We start from the raw sequence: 19,762 nt of genomic DNA on the forward strand, positions 1-19,762 counted from the left end.
ATTAATGCAGTAACATTATTCTGGAAATACACTTTTAAATGGCATTTAAAATGCATTAAGACCAAACTAATATTTCTGTTATTGTCATTCACCATAATGATACAGCTTAATGAAAAGTGACTTTTGCTCACACGGGATACTTTGTAATGCACATTTCATGATGAAAAGATTTCACGCAGAACTGGTGGGTGGTGTTTGGTGATCCTAAACAGAAATACTTGAAAACATTCATAGTCCTGCAAGACAGCAGCTACACTCTGACTGAACAGAACCAGGTTTCACAGAGAGAAACCAACAATCTTCTTACTTAAAAGAAATATGAATACTTTGTGAGTTTTAATTTCTGTCATAATCCTTTGTAAAATATACTTGTTATGGCTGCCTGTCTATATTATGTGGCTACTGTGGGAAAATACAGAAAGGTACTGGGATAAAGAAAATACATTGGGATGGAATATATATCAAACTGTGAGATAATACATGTAAAGTGATCTTAAATATGTATTTTTCAGATAAGATGTTACTAAATTATTTATCTAAAGTATTAACTGTAACAACAAAAGCAATAGTAATCTGCTAAGAACCGTCAAGGATTAAATTTTAGTATTAAAATTACTAAAATGTGGTTTCACGTTCAGAGGAACACACATTACAACACACTAGGATGAATAGTTCCAAAACGTATTGACATTTTTATTTATTAGAATCCCAAAAAACTACTTCATGTACATTACAATGATACAAATAATTAAGAGTTTTGGTGTTTTTATAATAAACCCCTATTAATCAGCGATTTACAACTTGAACATAAGTATTTACTCATGGATTTTGTAATATTTTTACAAATATTACAACTAGAAGTTGTTCAACATTATTTTGAACTAATCAGCACATTTCAATATATACTCAATATCCAATATTTTATATCAAAGCTATAACCTCAAACTTATTTTACTTTATTATTACACTTGTATCTTTTATAGAAAATTGGTCTGGCCATTGGAAAAATGAAAAATGTGTGCTCCAAATTTCATTCTGGAGCATATTTTTCATGGTTAGTTTAAAGTCATCTTACATTTGGAAAGAGTAGACTATCAAACCAGTACGAATGCCATCATCATTATGTTATGTATATCACTAAAAGCTATTACTAGCAGAGTTTTAATTAAGTATTTACTGGTTCTGAATTTCCCGGGTCTTTTGAGATGTCTGCGTGTTAATAAGCCTGAAGTAGAGCACATTTGTTTCACAATTTACATAGTGTAACTAACTTCAAAGATAGTTAATATTGTTCAATTCTGTGAATAATTATACTTCGAGTCAATGCTGTACCAGCATTTTGGTTTACCCTAAACATTCTGAGTGCTTAATACTTTGCTGTGTCATGGGTATGCTAATAGCTTTCTCATATGTGTAAAATGTCTGAGTAATCCCTAAGGATCAGCCTTATCTGATACAGATTGCACTGCAAGGCCTCACATAACATTCTTGAAAGAGAAGCATGACCCATTCCCTAATCTCTTCCAGCCGTCTTAAACTACTGAAAAAAGAATAAAATAAATATTTACATTTTGATTTTACTCATGTGTCATCAGTTATTCAATCTCTTCAGTCTTTTACAGTTTAGCTCTTGTGTCTAAAGAAAATGCTCAGACATTGTTACAGTATATAATTTGCAAAAATCTTTGCTTAAACAATTAATTTCTAGAAAGAGTAACTTACTAAATGACTATTTTCTTTTCCTATTGATTTGACATACTATAAAAATACACTTCCAGTCACCACAGAACTTTACTAATTCTCACTAATGTCCGGGGTCACTTTGTGATTAAGTGAATTCTGCAAAAGGGTGAATGAAATAAAAAGGTACTGACTAGGAGCAATCTCACTGCTGCCAGTTAGGGTTCACTTCCCAAATCCCTATGGCTATTTGAAAATTTTAAAAGCTTTATTTTCAATTGCAAGGGTATAGTTGATGATGCTTGTTAACAATCAATGCTCATTCCTTCTGAGAAGCAAATACAGAATGAGTTAGTGTGACAGGATTTTGTATCTTCCACAATGTAAAAGCCAGTGAGAGTTCTTAATCCACTGTAACAGCACTGGCAAATATTGGGGGCTTCAAATGACAAAGATGTGACATATCAAGGTTTTATTATAAATATGTGCAAGATGGCCTAGTTGGGAGTGAATGTGTCGAATGGTTAGCGTAGGTTGGGAATCAAAGCTCTAGAGTTCTAATCCTATATTTTCAACTGATTTGCTGTTGCATAGCCTTCACCAAATGAATCACAACCTCTTTTGCCTCAATTTCTCCATCTGCAAAATGGGTATAAACACAAGGACTTTTGTGAGACTTAAATGATGCTTGAAAACTATTTTGAAATATTTTAATGGAAACAGTTATACACTAGCAAGATGCTATTATTCTCTTTAATGGAGATTTACACCTATATTTCAAAGATATATTTTTGATGTGAGCTTCTATGTTTTTGTCACATTTAATGTAAAATGTACTGATGCTTCCATTTCTCCAAGCAGCTGACAATATGATTTCCAAGCATCATAGAAAACATTGATGCAAACACCACTGTGCTTCTGCGGTCTTTTACGCTGAAGAAGTGATATTTCAATTTAGCAGTCTGATATTAGCTATAAGGTTATACACTATTATTTTCATGTCATAAAGAGACAAGCTACTGCTTCTAGAAGATACATATTCAATCTACTTCATTAAATTAAAAAGCTGTGTTCTGAAGACTACACTTATTCTCGTCAATATTCTTTTCAGACTTAGAATTCAGTTTTCTTTCAATTACCTTAAGGTTCATTGGATTGGGAGGATCTGAATCACACCTAATGTGTTTGCTGAATAAAATGGATAATTTAGGCAAAACCCGATTGTCACTTCCTGCATGAAAAACCATGGAACAGAACTTCTCATGTAGAAATCTCCATGAGGAATCCCTTGTCCCAGAGAGGGAACAAAGGATGGAGGGAGAGAGATGGGGTTTGCTTCCATGTGGAAGGTGTCAACTTGACTCTCACTCTCTACCCTTTACAGGTCACAGACTGCATGGTGGAAGGATGGGTCAGTAGTTGGGGAACTAGCCTGGTACTCTGAAGACCCATATTCAATTTCCTACTGCATCACAGACTTCTTGTATGGCTATGGATGAGTCACTTGGTCTTTTTCTTTGCCTCAGTTCTCCATCTGTAAAATGGGGATAGTACTTCCCTACCTCAGTTGGTGGTGCAAAGATAAGTCCATAAATACTTGGGAAGTGTACAGATTATGCCGTAATGGGGGTCATAAAAGAACCTTGACAGTTGACTTTGTGTATTGACAATGCCTCCATGAGCTCTGGGGAATGTGGCCAAGCACTCCTATATCTTTCGAATGAGTGTAGCATAAGCTTCTCACTCTCACTAGGCCATCTCTGCTGACCAGTGGAGAAGGCACAGCAAGGACATGGCCCTGACCATATCCCTCTCATTATTTCCCTCTTTGGGGATGCTAGCACTGCTGTGAAAACTACCCTTGAGAAGTTCTAATGCTTGCTGAGTGTAAGAACGGGATAGTTACTAGTCTAGATTATCTATGCAAAGGGTACAGTTCAGAATCATCTTGGAATTTGCTCCAGGGTAGAAATCTGCCATTTATTTAAACAAATTTTCTCTTGAAGAAAGTCTCTTGATTTTGCTAACACAAGCTAAAATTTTCAGATGAATCTGCAGAACACTTAATGAAACAACAAAAATATGATTTAATATCACTTCCATCCTTAGATTCCCCCCCCCAACATGTCTAATAGTCATGCAGAGAGAGATTACACACCATAGCTGCATATGTGGCGAGGTCCTCCAGACATGGATCTCCCCTCACCGCACAAGAGAGGAAGTGAATGGGATCAGTAACTTCCTAGGCATTGCCCCTACCCCAGATTTCACAAAGAGTATCTATAGAGCCCCCATTATCATGCCATATGAGCATCTCACAACATTTAATCAATTTATCAGTAACAGCATCCCAGTGAGTTAGGGAAGTAGTATCTCCCTTTCACATACAGGTCACTGAGGCACAAAGGGATTAAATGACTTTCCCAAAGGTCACACAGGAAGTGTAAGGCAAAGCTGGGAACCCAAATATCCTGAGTCCCAGTCTAGAACCTTAGATGCATGCCTAGTCTAGCAGTCTAATTTACTCGAGGCTAATTCATTGTTCTGACACTTCATGTGAAAAAATTTATTATAGAAATTGTTACAAAATGGCCGTTTCATTTAAATATATAGTTTCCTTTGTTTTATAAAAAGAGCGTCTTCATATTTCTTTAACTTTCTATGTTTAAAAACCTCTTCTGCATAGAGTCAGATCAAATAATATCTAATTATTCACTCTACATGATGTGTTTCTAAAATCTACCAACAAAGTAATCCACTATTTTACTACAGCCAAAATCTTATCTCTGCAAGTTTGTAAAATAAAAGATACTATAGCCAACTAATGTCCAACCATTTTACTTTTAATGTACTATACTGCACAAAAAGCTGGTTGTTACAACCTATTTTAGTCAACACAATTTGTGCTGAATTTTTTCCATTAAAAACAAAGTGAGTATTTGGTTTAACATCAGAAAATTGCTGCTATTTGCTCCATGGCATGTTACCTGGATAATTGACTAATCTCTTTTGGTTTCCAGTCTTTCAACCAGTGTATTGCTGATAAATTTAATGCTTTTATCCATTGGACATGTTATGCTAACTCATGTGGTATTTATAGAAGTACATTCCTCAGTACAGTAGTGCCAAATTTATCCTCCTATTGGTTTGGTCACTAAAATATTGCTGTTATATGGTCCTGACCTACACAGTATCTATGTTATTTATTTATCTGCAGTTCTAATGCATGCAACAATGTGGTATTTGATTGCCAAGGAAATAATACCATGTGTAGATTTAATTTGGCTCAGTCTAAACCAGTTGATTTTTTTTAATTGATGTAAACAACACTTTAAGGTAGAAAATTTTAAAACTTAATTGAAGAACTTAAATGCTAAAAACTACTTTAAATTTATCCAAAAATATAAGCTGTTTTATGGCTAGTAGATTAATAAATACTTTTTTCTTTCAGCATAAACAACTCATTCAGATTCTGAAGTATAGGAGTTTTGTTCAATACATTAATTTTTAAAGTAAGAAAGGTAAATGCTTAATTTTATGGCTTATACAAGACTGAAATTTAACTCATTTCCCTGTTGGTGGTATATTTACATGTGGTAAAGGGCAAAGTTAAAAATAAAATGAAGAAATTTGTGCAGCTTAGGTCTGGTTAGAAAGGCTTTTGCTAACCACATAAACTCCATTACATAGTATACAGACATTTGGCTGTATTAAGAGTGGTTTGCCTTGAAATACTCACACTTGGGTGCGTTCATTTGAATTATTACATTTAGAAGCCTTGAGGCATTATCACTTCCTTTTCTTAAAGTGGCACAGTAATATGGGAAAGTGGTTATGCTTATCATTATCTGTCAGTCAAACACCTTCCGCATTAACAAAATATAATTTTTTCCATTCAATGAATGGGCGTGTGATGGCTCAAACACATGTCAATATTAGTAGGACTTTGCCTTAAGAAGAAACCATTTTATTTAACAGGATGCATGACTGGAAGTAAATGAGGAAAAATTCCCATTTACACTTTAATGAGCAGGGACAATGTAGCTTGTCAAACTCATGCACTCACTGTAATTTAGGAATAAACGTCATATAATTTTACACAAACAGATCACATTAAATTCTAAGTGCTATCCTTAAAGAAATTCAGTGTACAATATGACCTGAACACACATTTCTCATGTGAATACTCACTGCCACTGGTATTTTTGCATGGGAAATCTCAATAAATGGGAAAAGAAACAGATCACCTGATGGTTTGGTAGTGAAAAGATAATCTATGTATCTATGACAGCCTCTTTCATTAGCTTTTCATCCTGTCAAACAATAAATATAACCTTTAACCTTGTATATGTAATGAATAAAACTTGAGCTTACACTGTCTAATCAAATGAGGGGTCCAATATATCTTACAGCTACAGCACCTTGATTGCCCCCATGCCCTTTTTTATAAATCTCCAATTAAGCATATAAGGAAAAAAAAAACAAGGCATAGAAAATTTGACAAAATGCTATGAACAAAGAGAATGTGCCTATTTTTAAAATAGTATTTAAATGTAATTGTTTGTGACTGGACAAGCAGTTCTTTAAACGTACGAAGATACTATAATGATAGGTGCAATACAGCAACCTGAACAATACAGAATGGAAACACTGACATATAATGTAAGCTCAAAATTATTTCGTTTTATGGAAATGTAAATATATAACTATGGTACTAAATAAATGTAAAAACAAACATGACTTACTATAATACTATTTATACTTGTCACTTATATGGTGAGCAAATTACCCATATAAAAATTATTTTCCACAAAATATAAAACATTAATATTATATAACATACCTGACTCAAAGCAACAAAGATATGGAAATGTAAGGTAGCTGAATTTTTATTTCCTTGCTTTTGTGGGTTTGTGACAGGTATGTTAAGTGTGTAGCAACCGTAATGGCTTGTGGAAGAAAATTTTAGGGTATTAATTTCCTACAGGTTTTTTTTTTAAAGGATGGGGACTTGGGCAATGGGGTTGAGGGCAGACCTGTGAGAAGGTAGAAGTGCAGCTGCTACCAGAGAAGATTTTATCCATCGGTGGCTATGCAGGAAGTCCTAATTTGCCAGCAGCAGTGCAGGAACACTTCTTCCTTGTAGATTAAAATCTGACAGAAAGGGATAGCTCCTGATGGAGAAGATTTAACATGTGCCCAGCTCCCCATCAATCTGACCTGTGTGCATAGCACAACCTTTCAGCTGTAATGTGAATAATGACTAAAAATTAGCAACTCAATTTTTTTAAACCCTACCCATTGCACTAGACCTACTCAGGATCCACCTCTCTACCAAATTTTGTGGAGACAGACAATGAAAGTAGGATTGCCAAGAAAAAATTTCAGACACAGTCCAATGACAGACTTCCTACTGAAAATGTTTGAAGAGTAACGAGACAAAAACTACACAGAATATTCAAAAGGCACAAAAACTAACCATGTGTGAAATTTCACATTGGCTAGTCAACTACCTTCACAGAAAAATAAAAATCTATGCTCCATTTTAAGACCATTTTGAAATGCAACCTATTTAGTTGCTACTAGGCGCCACCAGAATAATGTATTAATGAAATCTTATAATTACTTTCCTTTTATCCATAAGAACCCCAAGTGGTTTGCAGATTACATATAGGGATGGCTTTTCCACCACTGATTACACCCCACATCTTGGTTGCAATGCAGCAGCTATTCTGCTTCAACAACACTATATACAATGGATTTCAACAGAGGAACTGCTGAGCACTCTGAACTTTTCCAGTTTGAACTATAGGGTAATTTTAGATTAACAGGATATAATTATCCAATTTGGGCAGTATAGGATTCTGGGGTAAAGTATTATTGTGAAAAGTGGGAAAAGATTCTTTAATATGAACACAAGTAGTCAGGGACTTGCTTTTGAATCTACTCAAAAAGAACAACACAGCACTCCCTAATACCACAAAAAAATGCTAATTCACTAACAAGTCACTACTGACTCAGAAAGAAAAATGAACCTACTAAATCAGTAAGCTACTCCTGGTAACACCTATGTTCCTTGATGAGATCCCATCCAAATATGGACTCAATCAGACCTAAATTGTTTAAAAAAATCTCATGAAACCATACTCTGGAGTAATCTCAGTGCATTGTACTATGCAAACTGCTGCATGCTGCTGCAAATATTAAAAAAGGAAATCTGAGAGATTTTGAAGAGATGAAGACTCTTATTCATATGTTTTATCATTATCATAAACAATATTGAAAAGTGAAAAACTATTTTCCCTTTCTTGGGAATGACTTGACATACTGGTACTATCAATGCTGATATCCTACTATTGTAGATTTTGTTGTCACTCTTGATATAAATTACAATCTCATTATATACTTGCGAAGAATTTCTTTGGAAAATTTTAAATAATATTGTGAAAGAGCAGAGTGCCCTGCAACCAGTTTGTTTAGATCTGGCCTTTTTAAAATTTAATTTAGGTATTTATGTTTTTTTAAGAAAAAATGGGATTATATGCAGGTTTACCATCAAATCAGTCCCTCCAGCTGCTTTATCTATCCAAGTACTATCCATACATGCCAAGTGCAAAATTAGTCTAGACGTGTCATGAGAGCAGGCTTCCCAACAAGATTACAGTACTTCTGGCTTCTAGAGGTACTGCAAGGAAAGTCCTTCTAGCATTTATGCTTCCAATCCCCTCTGTATCAAGGAAATTCAGAGATTCATGGAAATGAAATAAATATTTAAAAGTTAACTACATGTGTCAAGATATGTTTATTTCTATTTATCTTTCTCTCATTTTGTAAAATTGCTAATAAAATATCTTTTGTTTACAACTATTTGGATGAGATCTTGATATCTAGGAATACACACAGCTACCCTCCTGTAGCCAATCAATAAAGGACATAAAAACATCATAATATAAAGATTCAGTCTAAAACAGAAAAGTCTTATCTAGGTGACATCCTAAAAGGACAAATTATGTGCCATAGAAATCACCTTCTACTTATGAAATTATTTTGTCATTTACTCTTTTAGCGTGCCGTGTAATGGCATCCGAGGTAAGGAAATCTATCTTTATAAACCTGAACCTAAAATAACACAAGCGCAAAAATGGTTCTGACACAAGTGCCAAATGTTGTCTTTAACAGGGCATGTTGGGGACTTTATGCTTGCTTTCCTAAATCTATATTTGAATTTTTACACAAGTCCATAAGGCTGAAAACTAATGATTTCAGGAGCTATGGAAACCTTCCTTTTTATATTTACAGAGGTTTAATATGTCTCAAACTAGTGTTGCCACTGCACTCATAAAATACATCAGACACCTTAAAAATAAGTTCCCATTTAACACTTATTTGATATAACAAAACAATACCAACCTTCCATAAGAAAAAATATCAAAATAACATAGATTCATAGAATATCAGGGTTGGAAGGAACCTCAGGAGGTCATCTAGTCCAATCCCCTGCTCAAAGTAGGACCAATCCCCAGACAGATTTTTGCCCCAGATCCCTAAATGGCCCCCTCAAGGATTGAACTCACAACCCTGGGTTTAGCAGGCCAATGCTCAAACCACTGAGCTATCCCTCCTCCCATGAGCCTTCATAAAATAATTATCTTTTCCTGCCAAACTTATTAATTCCACCTATTTAGTAACAAAAATTTTAAATATTCTATTTCATTAAGAAGTTTGGCTAGATTTCTTTAACATAAATGGTTGAAAATTACCTTTGAAAGATCCCTGAAGTTGCCTGGTAAGGTCAGGTCCAATTCCTCTGATTCGTAGTTCGTTAACACCCATGGAAATACAGGGTATTGGTTTAGATCATTGTACGTTCGTCCTAATGAAGAAAAAACAATCTTGTAAAAGTTATGAAATATTGCCTATTTATGCTACTGATAAACAATCCAGTAGTAAATTATCTTTATATTTGTTGTATCTTATGTTCCCAATTATCTGCTATTATATTAATACAGTTATCACCTGAAGGGAAAAACATGCTCCCAGTTGCATGTATGTGAATTAAAATTGAGAAGACAGCAGCCACATAGGTTATGTGTAAGAAGAAGAGACGAATGTTCAGAGGTGGCAAAAAAACAACAACCACATGCCACTTAATCCTATTTGATAGCCTCCGTTAGTAACACTAAACAACATTCTTAAACATCAGTTGAAATTTAAAGTTGGAAAAATCATTTTTGTTTTTGCATAAGTGTATCCGTTGTGAGGAGTGTGATACAGATGGTAAGTAACAAATAAAAGAAAGGGGTCCACGCTGCAAAGTTCAGAACTGGATCTAGTCTCTTCCAAAGTTTGGGAGTTTGAATCTCAGGTTTTGAGGTTTGGGCCCATTTCTCATAATATTGGTTTATCCTAAGGGTTAATTGCACTCCATCTCCCACGATGGTGGAGGGTGCCTTTCCTGAGAAACAGGTGAAATTCCACTGCAGTGGTAGGAATGGGACTGGAGGTAAGTCTGGCACACTGCCTGCCCAGCATGAAGCCCTGTTCTAATGAGTTTTTTAACATAGTAGTGCAAAGGGAGTAGGAGATCCGCAAGGAGCTAGGAGGATCTGCTACTATGCAGATTCTCTTATCTTCCCACCACTGGGAAGATAAGCCTCATGGAGGCTCCTGCAGCCTGCAGGCTTAAGTAGCTTCTGCAAGGCAGCTCTGTGCTTGCTTCTCAATTCAGGGACAACTGCGCTCCACTCCTTGCCCCCAGTATATGTCCAGCATCCAGCCCATCTACTCAGGCTGGGTATTAGGCTCGTGATTTGAGCCTTAATAAATTATATATTATCCTCTACACGTTGGACTTAAAATCATGGAAGAACATTGTGGAGAACTATCTGGACTACATACACAAAGTAATGTCAATACCATACGCTGTAGTTTAATCTAAAGCATTGAATGGAAGGAGGGAGGGAGGGTGGGTATGTATAGGTGTGCATGAGTGTGTTGTAACCCAAGATATCAACCAAACTTCTATTACAATAATGTTGATCTGGGCACAGTGGCAAATGAGAACAGACACAGGAATGGATTTTAAGCAGCAGCCCACAACTTCATTAAACTTAATGTAGGGGAGGAGCCCTATCCTTCCTGTCACACATACTCTCACACACCAGGCACTTTAAGTGGTTCCAGTGTGGGGGTTATAGGGCTCCTATCATATAATCCATAATTCAGGATAGCTTCTCGTCTGCCTATCCCAGGACTCAACTCACTCATCTGAGACCTACCACCCTCACCCCCAATCTCACAAGTGGGACAGAGGGTATTAAAGGGGGACCTCATCTTGTGAAGATCAAGGTTTCCCCATAATCCATGAGCACAAGGCCCAACAGAAAAAATCCTAGGTCTTTTACTTTTGCGAATCATTTAAACCACACTGGAAACTGACCACAAGTTGCGACGAACTAACGCTGCTACCACAAATTACTAAATCTTTATTCCTATTTAACTTAACTGCACCTCCAGGATGCTGAGGGAGAACGGTTGCTGAAACAGAGCAAAGAGAGACTCCACATGGCCAGGATTAGGGTTTAAACTAACGAAAGGAGAGGAGCCAATCTGCTCCCTTTCTCCCACAGCTGGTCAATGATTAGCTAGAGATTCAGGAGGAAGAGGGAATACCCCTGCATCTCCCCAGCATGTATTCTCCTCCTCCCATCATCTGGAGCTGTCTCAGTCACCACCAGCCCTATCAAGTTTCCCATCCGTTGAGATGGGTGGGTGGAATTTGTTTTAATGTTACTTCCTAACTATTGTCAAGATTAAAAATCTCCTCAAAAAGACTGAACTTTACTCTAGCCCCAAAGCATCTCCCCCAAATCTAAGAAACAAATCCCCATTACCACAAGTAAGCAGTTCAAATTAGCAAAAGCAATTTGTAGATCCAATTTATAACAATAATTTGCAGTTAAAATCAATCAATTGGAAATTCTGAATGAATTGCCAACTAGAAGATGGTAAATATGAAAGAACCTTATATCCATGTCAACTAGCAGCTAGTAGTAGTAAGAAAACCCTCAATTATATGAAACATTAAAAAAAACAAGTCTCTTAATCCTGCACCAGCTCCCATATTGACTTACTGAGAATCACATAATATGCAACATGATTCTTTAAAAAAAATCATGTAATAAATACACGTGTGTGTATGTATGTATTAAATTAACAGACTGAAATAACCTACATTAACAATCCCCAGTCCTGCTGCAGATTTACAGCCCTGTCTCACTAACTGCTTCCTTCCAGATTCTGGACAGATTCCTGGGATACAAAAACCAGCACAGGGAAACACAGGCTTCCTTGTTCTGGGCAGTCCCACAGAAAAATCATGTCTGCTTTAGTGAAATATAAAACTTTCATTGCTCCACAAACACCCTATTTTTTCAATGAATGTTGATGAACAACAAGCATTTCTCTATTTTTACATACAGTCTCACTGATACCAATAAAAGTAGGTATTAACAGTTTTGTGTTATTTTGTACTTTTAATAAATCAGTGTTATATCAGAAAATATAAAATTAATTTAGCTACAAATAGAAATTGGAAAGGAAAATTGATCTAATGCCTATATATGTGCAATGTACAAATAAAGAGGAAATAAATACAAATATAGTTCTCACATAATCTCAACAATTACTACATCAGTGAATATATGCTCTGATAAGACTCCTAGAGCAGATGAACATTTATCAAACATATGATTCAAGGAGCATACAAGAATTATCAGCATAAAGGAGAGAGGGGAAAGGTGCTCAGTGGCTAAAGCACAGGAGTGAGTATTAATAGTTTTAGTTTTTCCTCCCTGCCTTTGCCAAAGTTTTGAAGCAACACCCTGGTATAGTTGCTTGACTTTACTGTGCCCTCATTTTCCACATTTGTAAAATGGGATATTAATTTCCCCTCCCTAAAAGGGTTTAATTAATTAATATTTGTAAAGCTCTTGGAGATCCTCAAATGAGAACATAGGAACATAAGAGTGGCCATACTGGGTCAGACCAATGGTCCATCTAGCCCAGTATCCTGTCTTCCAACAGTGGCTGGTGCCAGGTGCTTCGGAGGGAATGAAAAGAACAGGCAATCATTGAGAGATCCATCTCCTATTGTCCACTCCTAGCTTTTGGCAAAGTAAACAGAGGCAAGGGGCACTCAGAGAATGGGGTTGCCATTGATGGACCTATCCTCCATGAACTTATCCAGTTCTTTTTGGAAACAAGTTATAGTTTTAAAAGAAAGGTGCTGTAGAACTGCAAAGAATTTTATTATTTTAAAATAAATGTGCTGATGTTGTATTCCCATATCATAATCTTGATTGAAGCCAATGGGACTACTTGCATGAAATAGTTAGCAGTTTGAGCCTGATGTTGGGCCATCACAGGAATCTTTCTCCCTGCTTTCCTCTGAACTCTCTGTACTTCAACACTACTGTACGGGTTGTTCTTTCATAAATGAAGAGGAGTATAATTATGCCATCCATAAAGCAACTCAAGGAGCAAGACTACAATAAATGATAAAATATTTAAAATAAAATAATTTAACTACTGAATCCATAAATCACTCATATAATTTATTCTAACATTTATTTATACATATTCACTGAGAGGTAGTATGGCCTAGTGGATTAAGAAAAGAATCGTAAATCAGGAGACCTGGGTTATGACTTGCCGTGTGGTTTTGGGCAAGCCACTTAATCTTTTTTTGTTTGTTTCTGATCTGTAAAACAGGGAGGATAATATTTCTGTCTCACCCTCTCTGGGGTGTGTTGTATTAATTAGTTAATATTTGTAAAGTAGTTGAATATATAAAATACTATATAAACACTAACCATGGCTGGTATAAATGTTATTTATAAAAGGTTATTCAATACTCATTCAACAATTTTATACTATTAACATATAAAATAAATTGGATAAATGAATGTTAATATACATTGTGACTGTAGACATAGTATGTACAAGATGTTATAGGGTACTGTATTTATGGATATCTGGATGGACAACAGTGATTTAGTGATATTATGGGATTATATATCCATAATTCTAAACATGCATAAATATCACTCAACTCCACAAGGAACAGTCTCCTGATTGATTTTGATCCTGCTATTATCATTTACTGACTATAAAGAGCAGACAATATTTCATCATACCACCACTTGTTTGGTGTTTGTACATAAGAATTGCCACTGTTTTGTTGAATAATTATAAAACATAAACCTGTACTGCTTTTGGTAGACATTGTACCTTTTCAGCAGTTGCAGATTTTTCACCAGCTAAGCTTTTAGAGATTAATGTTAAAGACTGAATATTAAATATTGCAAGCCTATGACACTAATCTACTTGAACAATAAAACTGAGGTACAGTAAATGAGATCTCAGAAATACTGGATATGTTTCTTTATTAAAAAAAACTTTTTAATTAAACCATCCAATTTAATGTTTTTATATGGCACTTTAGTTTTGAAGGTAAAGTGATCTAGAGACAGCTGACAAAGAAATTATAACTGCAATTCCGTGGTGAAAATGTTAATGACAGCAAAATATTGTTTAATTAGATGATTGCAGCATCTGGATTAACACTCTTTAAGAGCGATGTTCCTGTGCTTGTCTGCTTCTTCACACTTTACAGACATTTTGTCATCTCTAGGTCATTAGGAAAGAATTTTTAATGATTTTTCTAGAAGCAAGCAGTTCGAGTTACATCTAATTAGATGACAATAATAAGCCCAACACATGCAGTAGCTAAATATATACATAATTAACCAGTGAGGGCTTGTACATCACAGGGTAAAAAAGTGGAAAATGCTAAACAGGAGAAAAAAGAGGAAGGGGGTAGAAGTTGGTCTACATTCATTACCTGGATGTACCATTTCCCCCCACAAACCTTCAAAAAAGAATAATCCCCAGTCTTTACAGGAAATCATTTAAAAGGAACTCTGTACATAAGTACTCCCCATATTTGTTAGAAGCCATGGCATACAGGAATTTTTTTTTTTAAATGTACGGTAATTTACATACCTTAAAAAAAGCAAAAATCAGTTAAAAGTCTGGGGATTAGATTTCAAATTTAACACGTTAAAACCTGGGCACCACAGAGAGACCACAGCACAGATTTGTAGTTATAACACTCTCTCCCCAATTCTGATTCTTGTATCTTATTTTTTTTCATTATTTGAAAGGTTCTCCCACCTATATTCTTACCAAGTGAGAATAGTAAGAAAAGACTTTTTTGTGTGTGTGTGTGTGTGTGTGTCATCTAGAGTGGTCAGTTTACACACATTCTGTTAATATATCATAAGGCCTTTTTTCCTGTGAATCTGGAGAAAGAACACCAAGTCAATTAGCATAGTTACTACTCCTTCAAAACTAAGGAATCCTTGAGAAGGGGTTGGAGGGAGTTTGACCAGGAAGGCTTATGTCTACAAAACTAGGACAAAAACCAGGGGCACGTATAAAACTGAGACTGATTGATAAATAGCAGAGTGCAGTGTTTACCTTTGGAGAAAAAAAATCCAAACTCCCTTAAAAAAACCAAAAAAACCCCTAGAGCTGTAAGCATGATGAAATATGCTCAAGTCAGAAGAGGGGGCAGGGAAGAGGTGAAGACCTTAAAAATGAATAAAAAGGCAAGAAAATAGGCGGCTTGGAGGTTACAAAGACAGGTTGAAACAAGACGTTGGAGATTTTAGAAAATGAAGAGGGCAATTTTGAATTGAATTTCCAGAGGGACAGGAAGCCAGAGAAAGTTATGGAAATCATGTGTCCTTGAATGTGAGTGCTCTGGACCACTTAGGCTTAGAGAACAGTGATTTAGGAAGAGAGAGCTACAATAGTTGACACAGACAGTGATTAAGGTCTGAGTAAAGATTGTAAGAGAAGCAGAGTTAAAGATGAAAGTGGACAGTGTTTCAGAGGAGGTGATAGGCAGACTTACAGATAAGAAATAAAGTGGCACAATGAAGGCGTTTCAACGAAAAGTAATCAGTATATGAAGGATTGATAAGGAAATTATGCAATAGCTAGGAACTGAGAATGTGAAGACAGGCATATTGTTTCATCAGGGAGAGTGTTGAGGATCAAGTCGTAGATTTTGGTGTTTGGTTCAGTGATTCTGTTGCAGAGACAGCAACCAATTATCCAAAGCTAACAGTATTACAAGTGGGCAAAGGAGATCTTATGTAAAAGGCAGAGTCACAGATGTCAAGAGAAAGGAAATGGGTTTGTGTCAGAAATCCCACTGGTGAATGTATCCAGCAGTTCCCAAGGCTACTGTGTTTGAATTATTGCAATGAAGGATAATATGAGAACATGTGGATGATTTCTTATGGTTTCATAAAGTGCTAGATGCCAAAATTGGTATAATGGCAGGAAGAAGGATAAGCTACAAAAGAGTGGACAAAAGAAGTAAGAAAAATACTTGCTAGTTGAAATCTATTGTTTGTGAGAAGAGGAAATATAACCAAAAGAGCTGTGAACTATTTACCAGGATACAATTTGGCAAACATCCATGCTACTTAAGTGGCTAACGTGTGACTCAGATGAAATGAACAAGTCAGTTAGCAGATGCACAGTGACAGAAAAAAAGATTTAATGGGGGGTATATCTCTCAGTGGTTAAAGATGAGGATATTAAACAGGATGGTGCCATTTAAACAAACAGCTAATGGTCTAAAACTAGCCCATCACTGTCTGCATGAACATTCTGGGTAAAAAAGCTTACACCTTTAAAACAAATATTTCATATTTGTTTCCACTGTGAAGGACTATAAATCTAAAAGTAAAAGAGAGTGTTAGAAATCACACTTTCAGAGAGAAAGCAAATAAAATATGCAATGTCTCTATTTAGCAAGACATCATCTTTACCACAAGATTTTATAATTATATTAAATGTTCCAAAGTTGCCTATGAAATTGCACACATCACATTTTGTTTTAATTGACTGACTCACAGAGCTTGTTGAAGGTGCTCTCCTGCCAGCATTGGCTATACCTTTTGCTTGAACCTTGTGCATTTGGACAGTTATCATCTCTACTGTTTTCAATGTAGAGAAAATGTTTTGTAGGCAAGAGCATTCCCACATGTTTTTAAGTCTATAGTTTCTTTTTGAACTGAGCAGTTGATTAGGCTGTCAAAGATAAATTTTATTCTCTCTTTCAAGACAAAACATTGAGAACATTCTATGAGCAGCAGAAGAGAAGGCAGAGAATATAACAGCTTTTGGAACTGAAATGTATTCTGTAAATTAACAGTTTTGCTACTTACTAAATGAACTTTCAAAATGTAAGAAAGCAAGATAAACATGATTTCACAATGATGCAGATGCATTTGTGGTTTTTCATATGTACTTTGCATGGAAGGCCGCGCCTATTTCATAATAATTTTGCACCATTTGACAGCTGTTATAGAAGAGATTAAGAAGATTTATCATGTCGCAAGAGTTATAGGACTATAAGAGGTGATAGGACTACAGTGTATGAAGGCTGGAATGAGCCATTTTCAACAAAGAAAACACTAGTAGGAAGGATCTGGCCTTTTCTTAGGTACCTTTGGGGGGGTGGGAGGGCGCGTTAGGAGACGGTATGGTGGTACTACATTTCCAGCACAGCACAAAGGCTAACATTACCCAACTTGGAAAAGTGAAAAGTGATTAGAGAATTTGTAGATCATTAAGGAAGACTCTGGTAGTAGTTCCAAGCAATGCAGACAGGTTTCAGAGAAGGAGCAGCTTTAATTAATGTGCTGCATGAAACGGGAAAGCTCCTCAAACATTAATTGCTTAACACCCTATTCACATCCTACTCTGGGTAGTGTGCACAGGAGCTAATGAAGGGAACTCATTTAACATAACATGCATTATGGTCTTCTTTGAATCCTTTACTAATCAGCACATTGGCTCCCCACGTGAAAAATACAAATTGTGTTAACATGTGTGGCATCAAGACGTCATCAGCAAGGGTGAGAGAGTTAAGAAATACATTAGTCAATCTAAGATTGACCAAAAGGATCAGGGAACATAGCTTATCTTCTTCTGAAGACCAAGATCTTTACACAGGTTAGGCAATATTACATGCGGATGAAACATCCCTTATCTAAATTTTAGTTTGAATGTCTATTACAGAAAGGCTTAATTAAAGTTGGATATTAATCATCAAAATGTGGGAAACATTTGGTTAGACAAGAAGCACTGCATCTACTGCACAGTGAGATTGTGAGGCTATGTCTACACTGGCAATTGAACGAAAAAACTTTTGTCTTTCAGAGGTGTTAACCCCTCCCCCCACCCTGAAAGACAAAAGTTTTGCTGCAACAAGCACCAGTGTGAACAGTGCATTGTCGGCAGGAGCGCTCTTCTGCTGACAACGCAAACTCCACTAGTTGGGGGTGGACGTTTTTTGTCTGCAGGAGAGCCGACAAACGGCGCATGACTTTTAGTGGCATGGTTGAAGAGACACAGCCATGTCACTAAAAGCTGTGTAGTGTAGACATAGCCTGAGGCAGACAGAATTTGCAAGCTTTCAGAAATGTGATGAGTTCACAGCTGGGTGAGTACAGGTGTGTCACATCACAAAAAGACACCATCAAAGTAGCGATCAATTCTGTGTTCAAAAAAAGGAAAGAAGAAGATAACAGAAGCACACAGACAAGCAAAAATAAGAAAAACAAACCAGTATTTCTTCAAATCTTGCATTCAGTAGCAGCTGGGTATCTAGAGTGTAAATGTAGGGCCACACTGTTACAAGGGAGTTGAATGATGTGAAACCAATTACAGAGAAACCTTCCTTAAGTCCCCACCCAAATGACTAATAAAAAAAGCCTGTCTAGCTGAGGTAGTCTTTAACTACAGGTTAAATAACAACTTTACTGGAAACCCTTGGGATACTTTAAAGAGGTCTTTGAAGTTTGGAGCTTGTCTACTGAGGGAGACAACTGTCAGTATAAGTATCACTGTGATTTCTATACCACTTCAGACATAATCATGTCTTCCAAGTCTGGATGTGTTGGTGATATCTGTAAGCATAAATGAGTGGGCATTTCAAAACTGATTAATAATGTACAGTGATTTATCAAGAATATGCTTTAAAAAGGAGCTTTGGAGTGTGTCCACTATCATTCTTTGACAGGGTAACAAGCCTTGTGGATGTGGGGGAAGCGGTAGACATGGTATATCTTGACTTTAGTAAAGCTTTTGATTCCATCTCGCATGACCTTCTCATAAACAAACTAGGGAAATGCAACCTAGATGGAGCTACTATAAGGTGGGTGCAAAACCGGTTGGAAAACCGTTCCCAGAGAGTAGTTATCAGTGGTTCACAGTCATGCTGGAAGGACATAACGAGTGGGGTCCCGCAGGGATCAGTTCTGGGTCCAGTTCTGTTCAATATTTTCATCAATAATTTAGATAATGGCATGGAGAGTACACTTATAAAGTCTGCAGATGATACCAAGCTTGGAGGGGTTACAAGTGCTTTGGAGGATAGGATTAAAATTCAAAATGATCTGGACAAACTGGAGAAATGGGCTGAAGTAAATAGGATGAAATTCAATAAGGACAAATGCAAAGTACTCCATTTAGGAAGGAACAGTCAGTTGGACACACACAAAATGGGAAATGACTGCCTAGGAAGCAAGTATCAGAGGGGTAGCCATGTTAGTCTGTATCCACAAAAACAATGAGGAGTCCGGTGGCACCTTAAAGACTAAGGCTAGGTCTACACTGCAGCGGGGGTCCGACCTAAGATACGCAACTTCAGCTACGTGAATACCGTAGCTGAAGTTGCGTATTTTAGGTCGGCTTACCTGGCGGTGAGGACGCGGGAAAGTCGACCGCTGCCGCGCTGCCGCCGACTCCGCTGCCGCCTCTTGCCGAGGTGGATTTCCAGAGTCGACGGCAGAGCGATCAGGGATCGATTTTACCGCGTCTTCACTAGACGCGGTAAGTCGATCCCCGATAGACCGATTGCTACCCGCCGGATCAGCGGGTAGTGAAGACAAAGCCTAACAGATTTATTTGGGCATAAGCTTTTGTGGGTAAAAAA

The 19,762-nt window shown here is 36.6% G+C and overlaps 1 protein-coding gene across 4 annotated transcripts in view; it reads right to left on the reverse strand.

Moving 5' to 3' along the window:
- Window positions 1-19,762, reverse strand: part of NBEA (neurobeachin) — an 816,600-nt gene that overhangs the window by 128,260 nt on the left and 668,578 nt on the right. For all 4 annotated transcript variants that reach the window (XM_065403538.1, XM_065403557.1, XM_065403547.1 and 1 more), the window contains one exon: window positions 9,441-9,553. In XM_065403538.1, coding sequence (XP_065259610.1) covers window positions 9,441-9,553 — 113 coding nt within the window. The remainder of the gene's footprint in view (window positions 1-9,440; window positions 9,554-19,762) is intronic.

The sequence above is a fragment of the Emys orbicularis genome, chromosome 1 (assembly GCF_028017835.1).
Source record: "Emys orbicularis isolate rEmyOrb1 chromosome 1, rEmyOrb1.hap1, whole genome shotgun sequence".
NCBI classification, from domain to species: Eukaryota; Metazoa; Chordata; order Testudines; family Emydidae; genus Emys; species Emys orbicularis.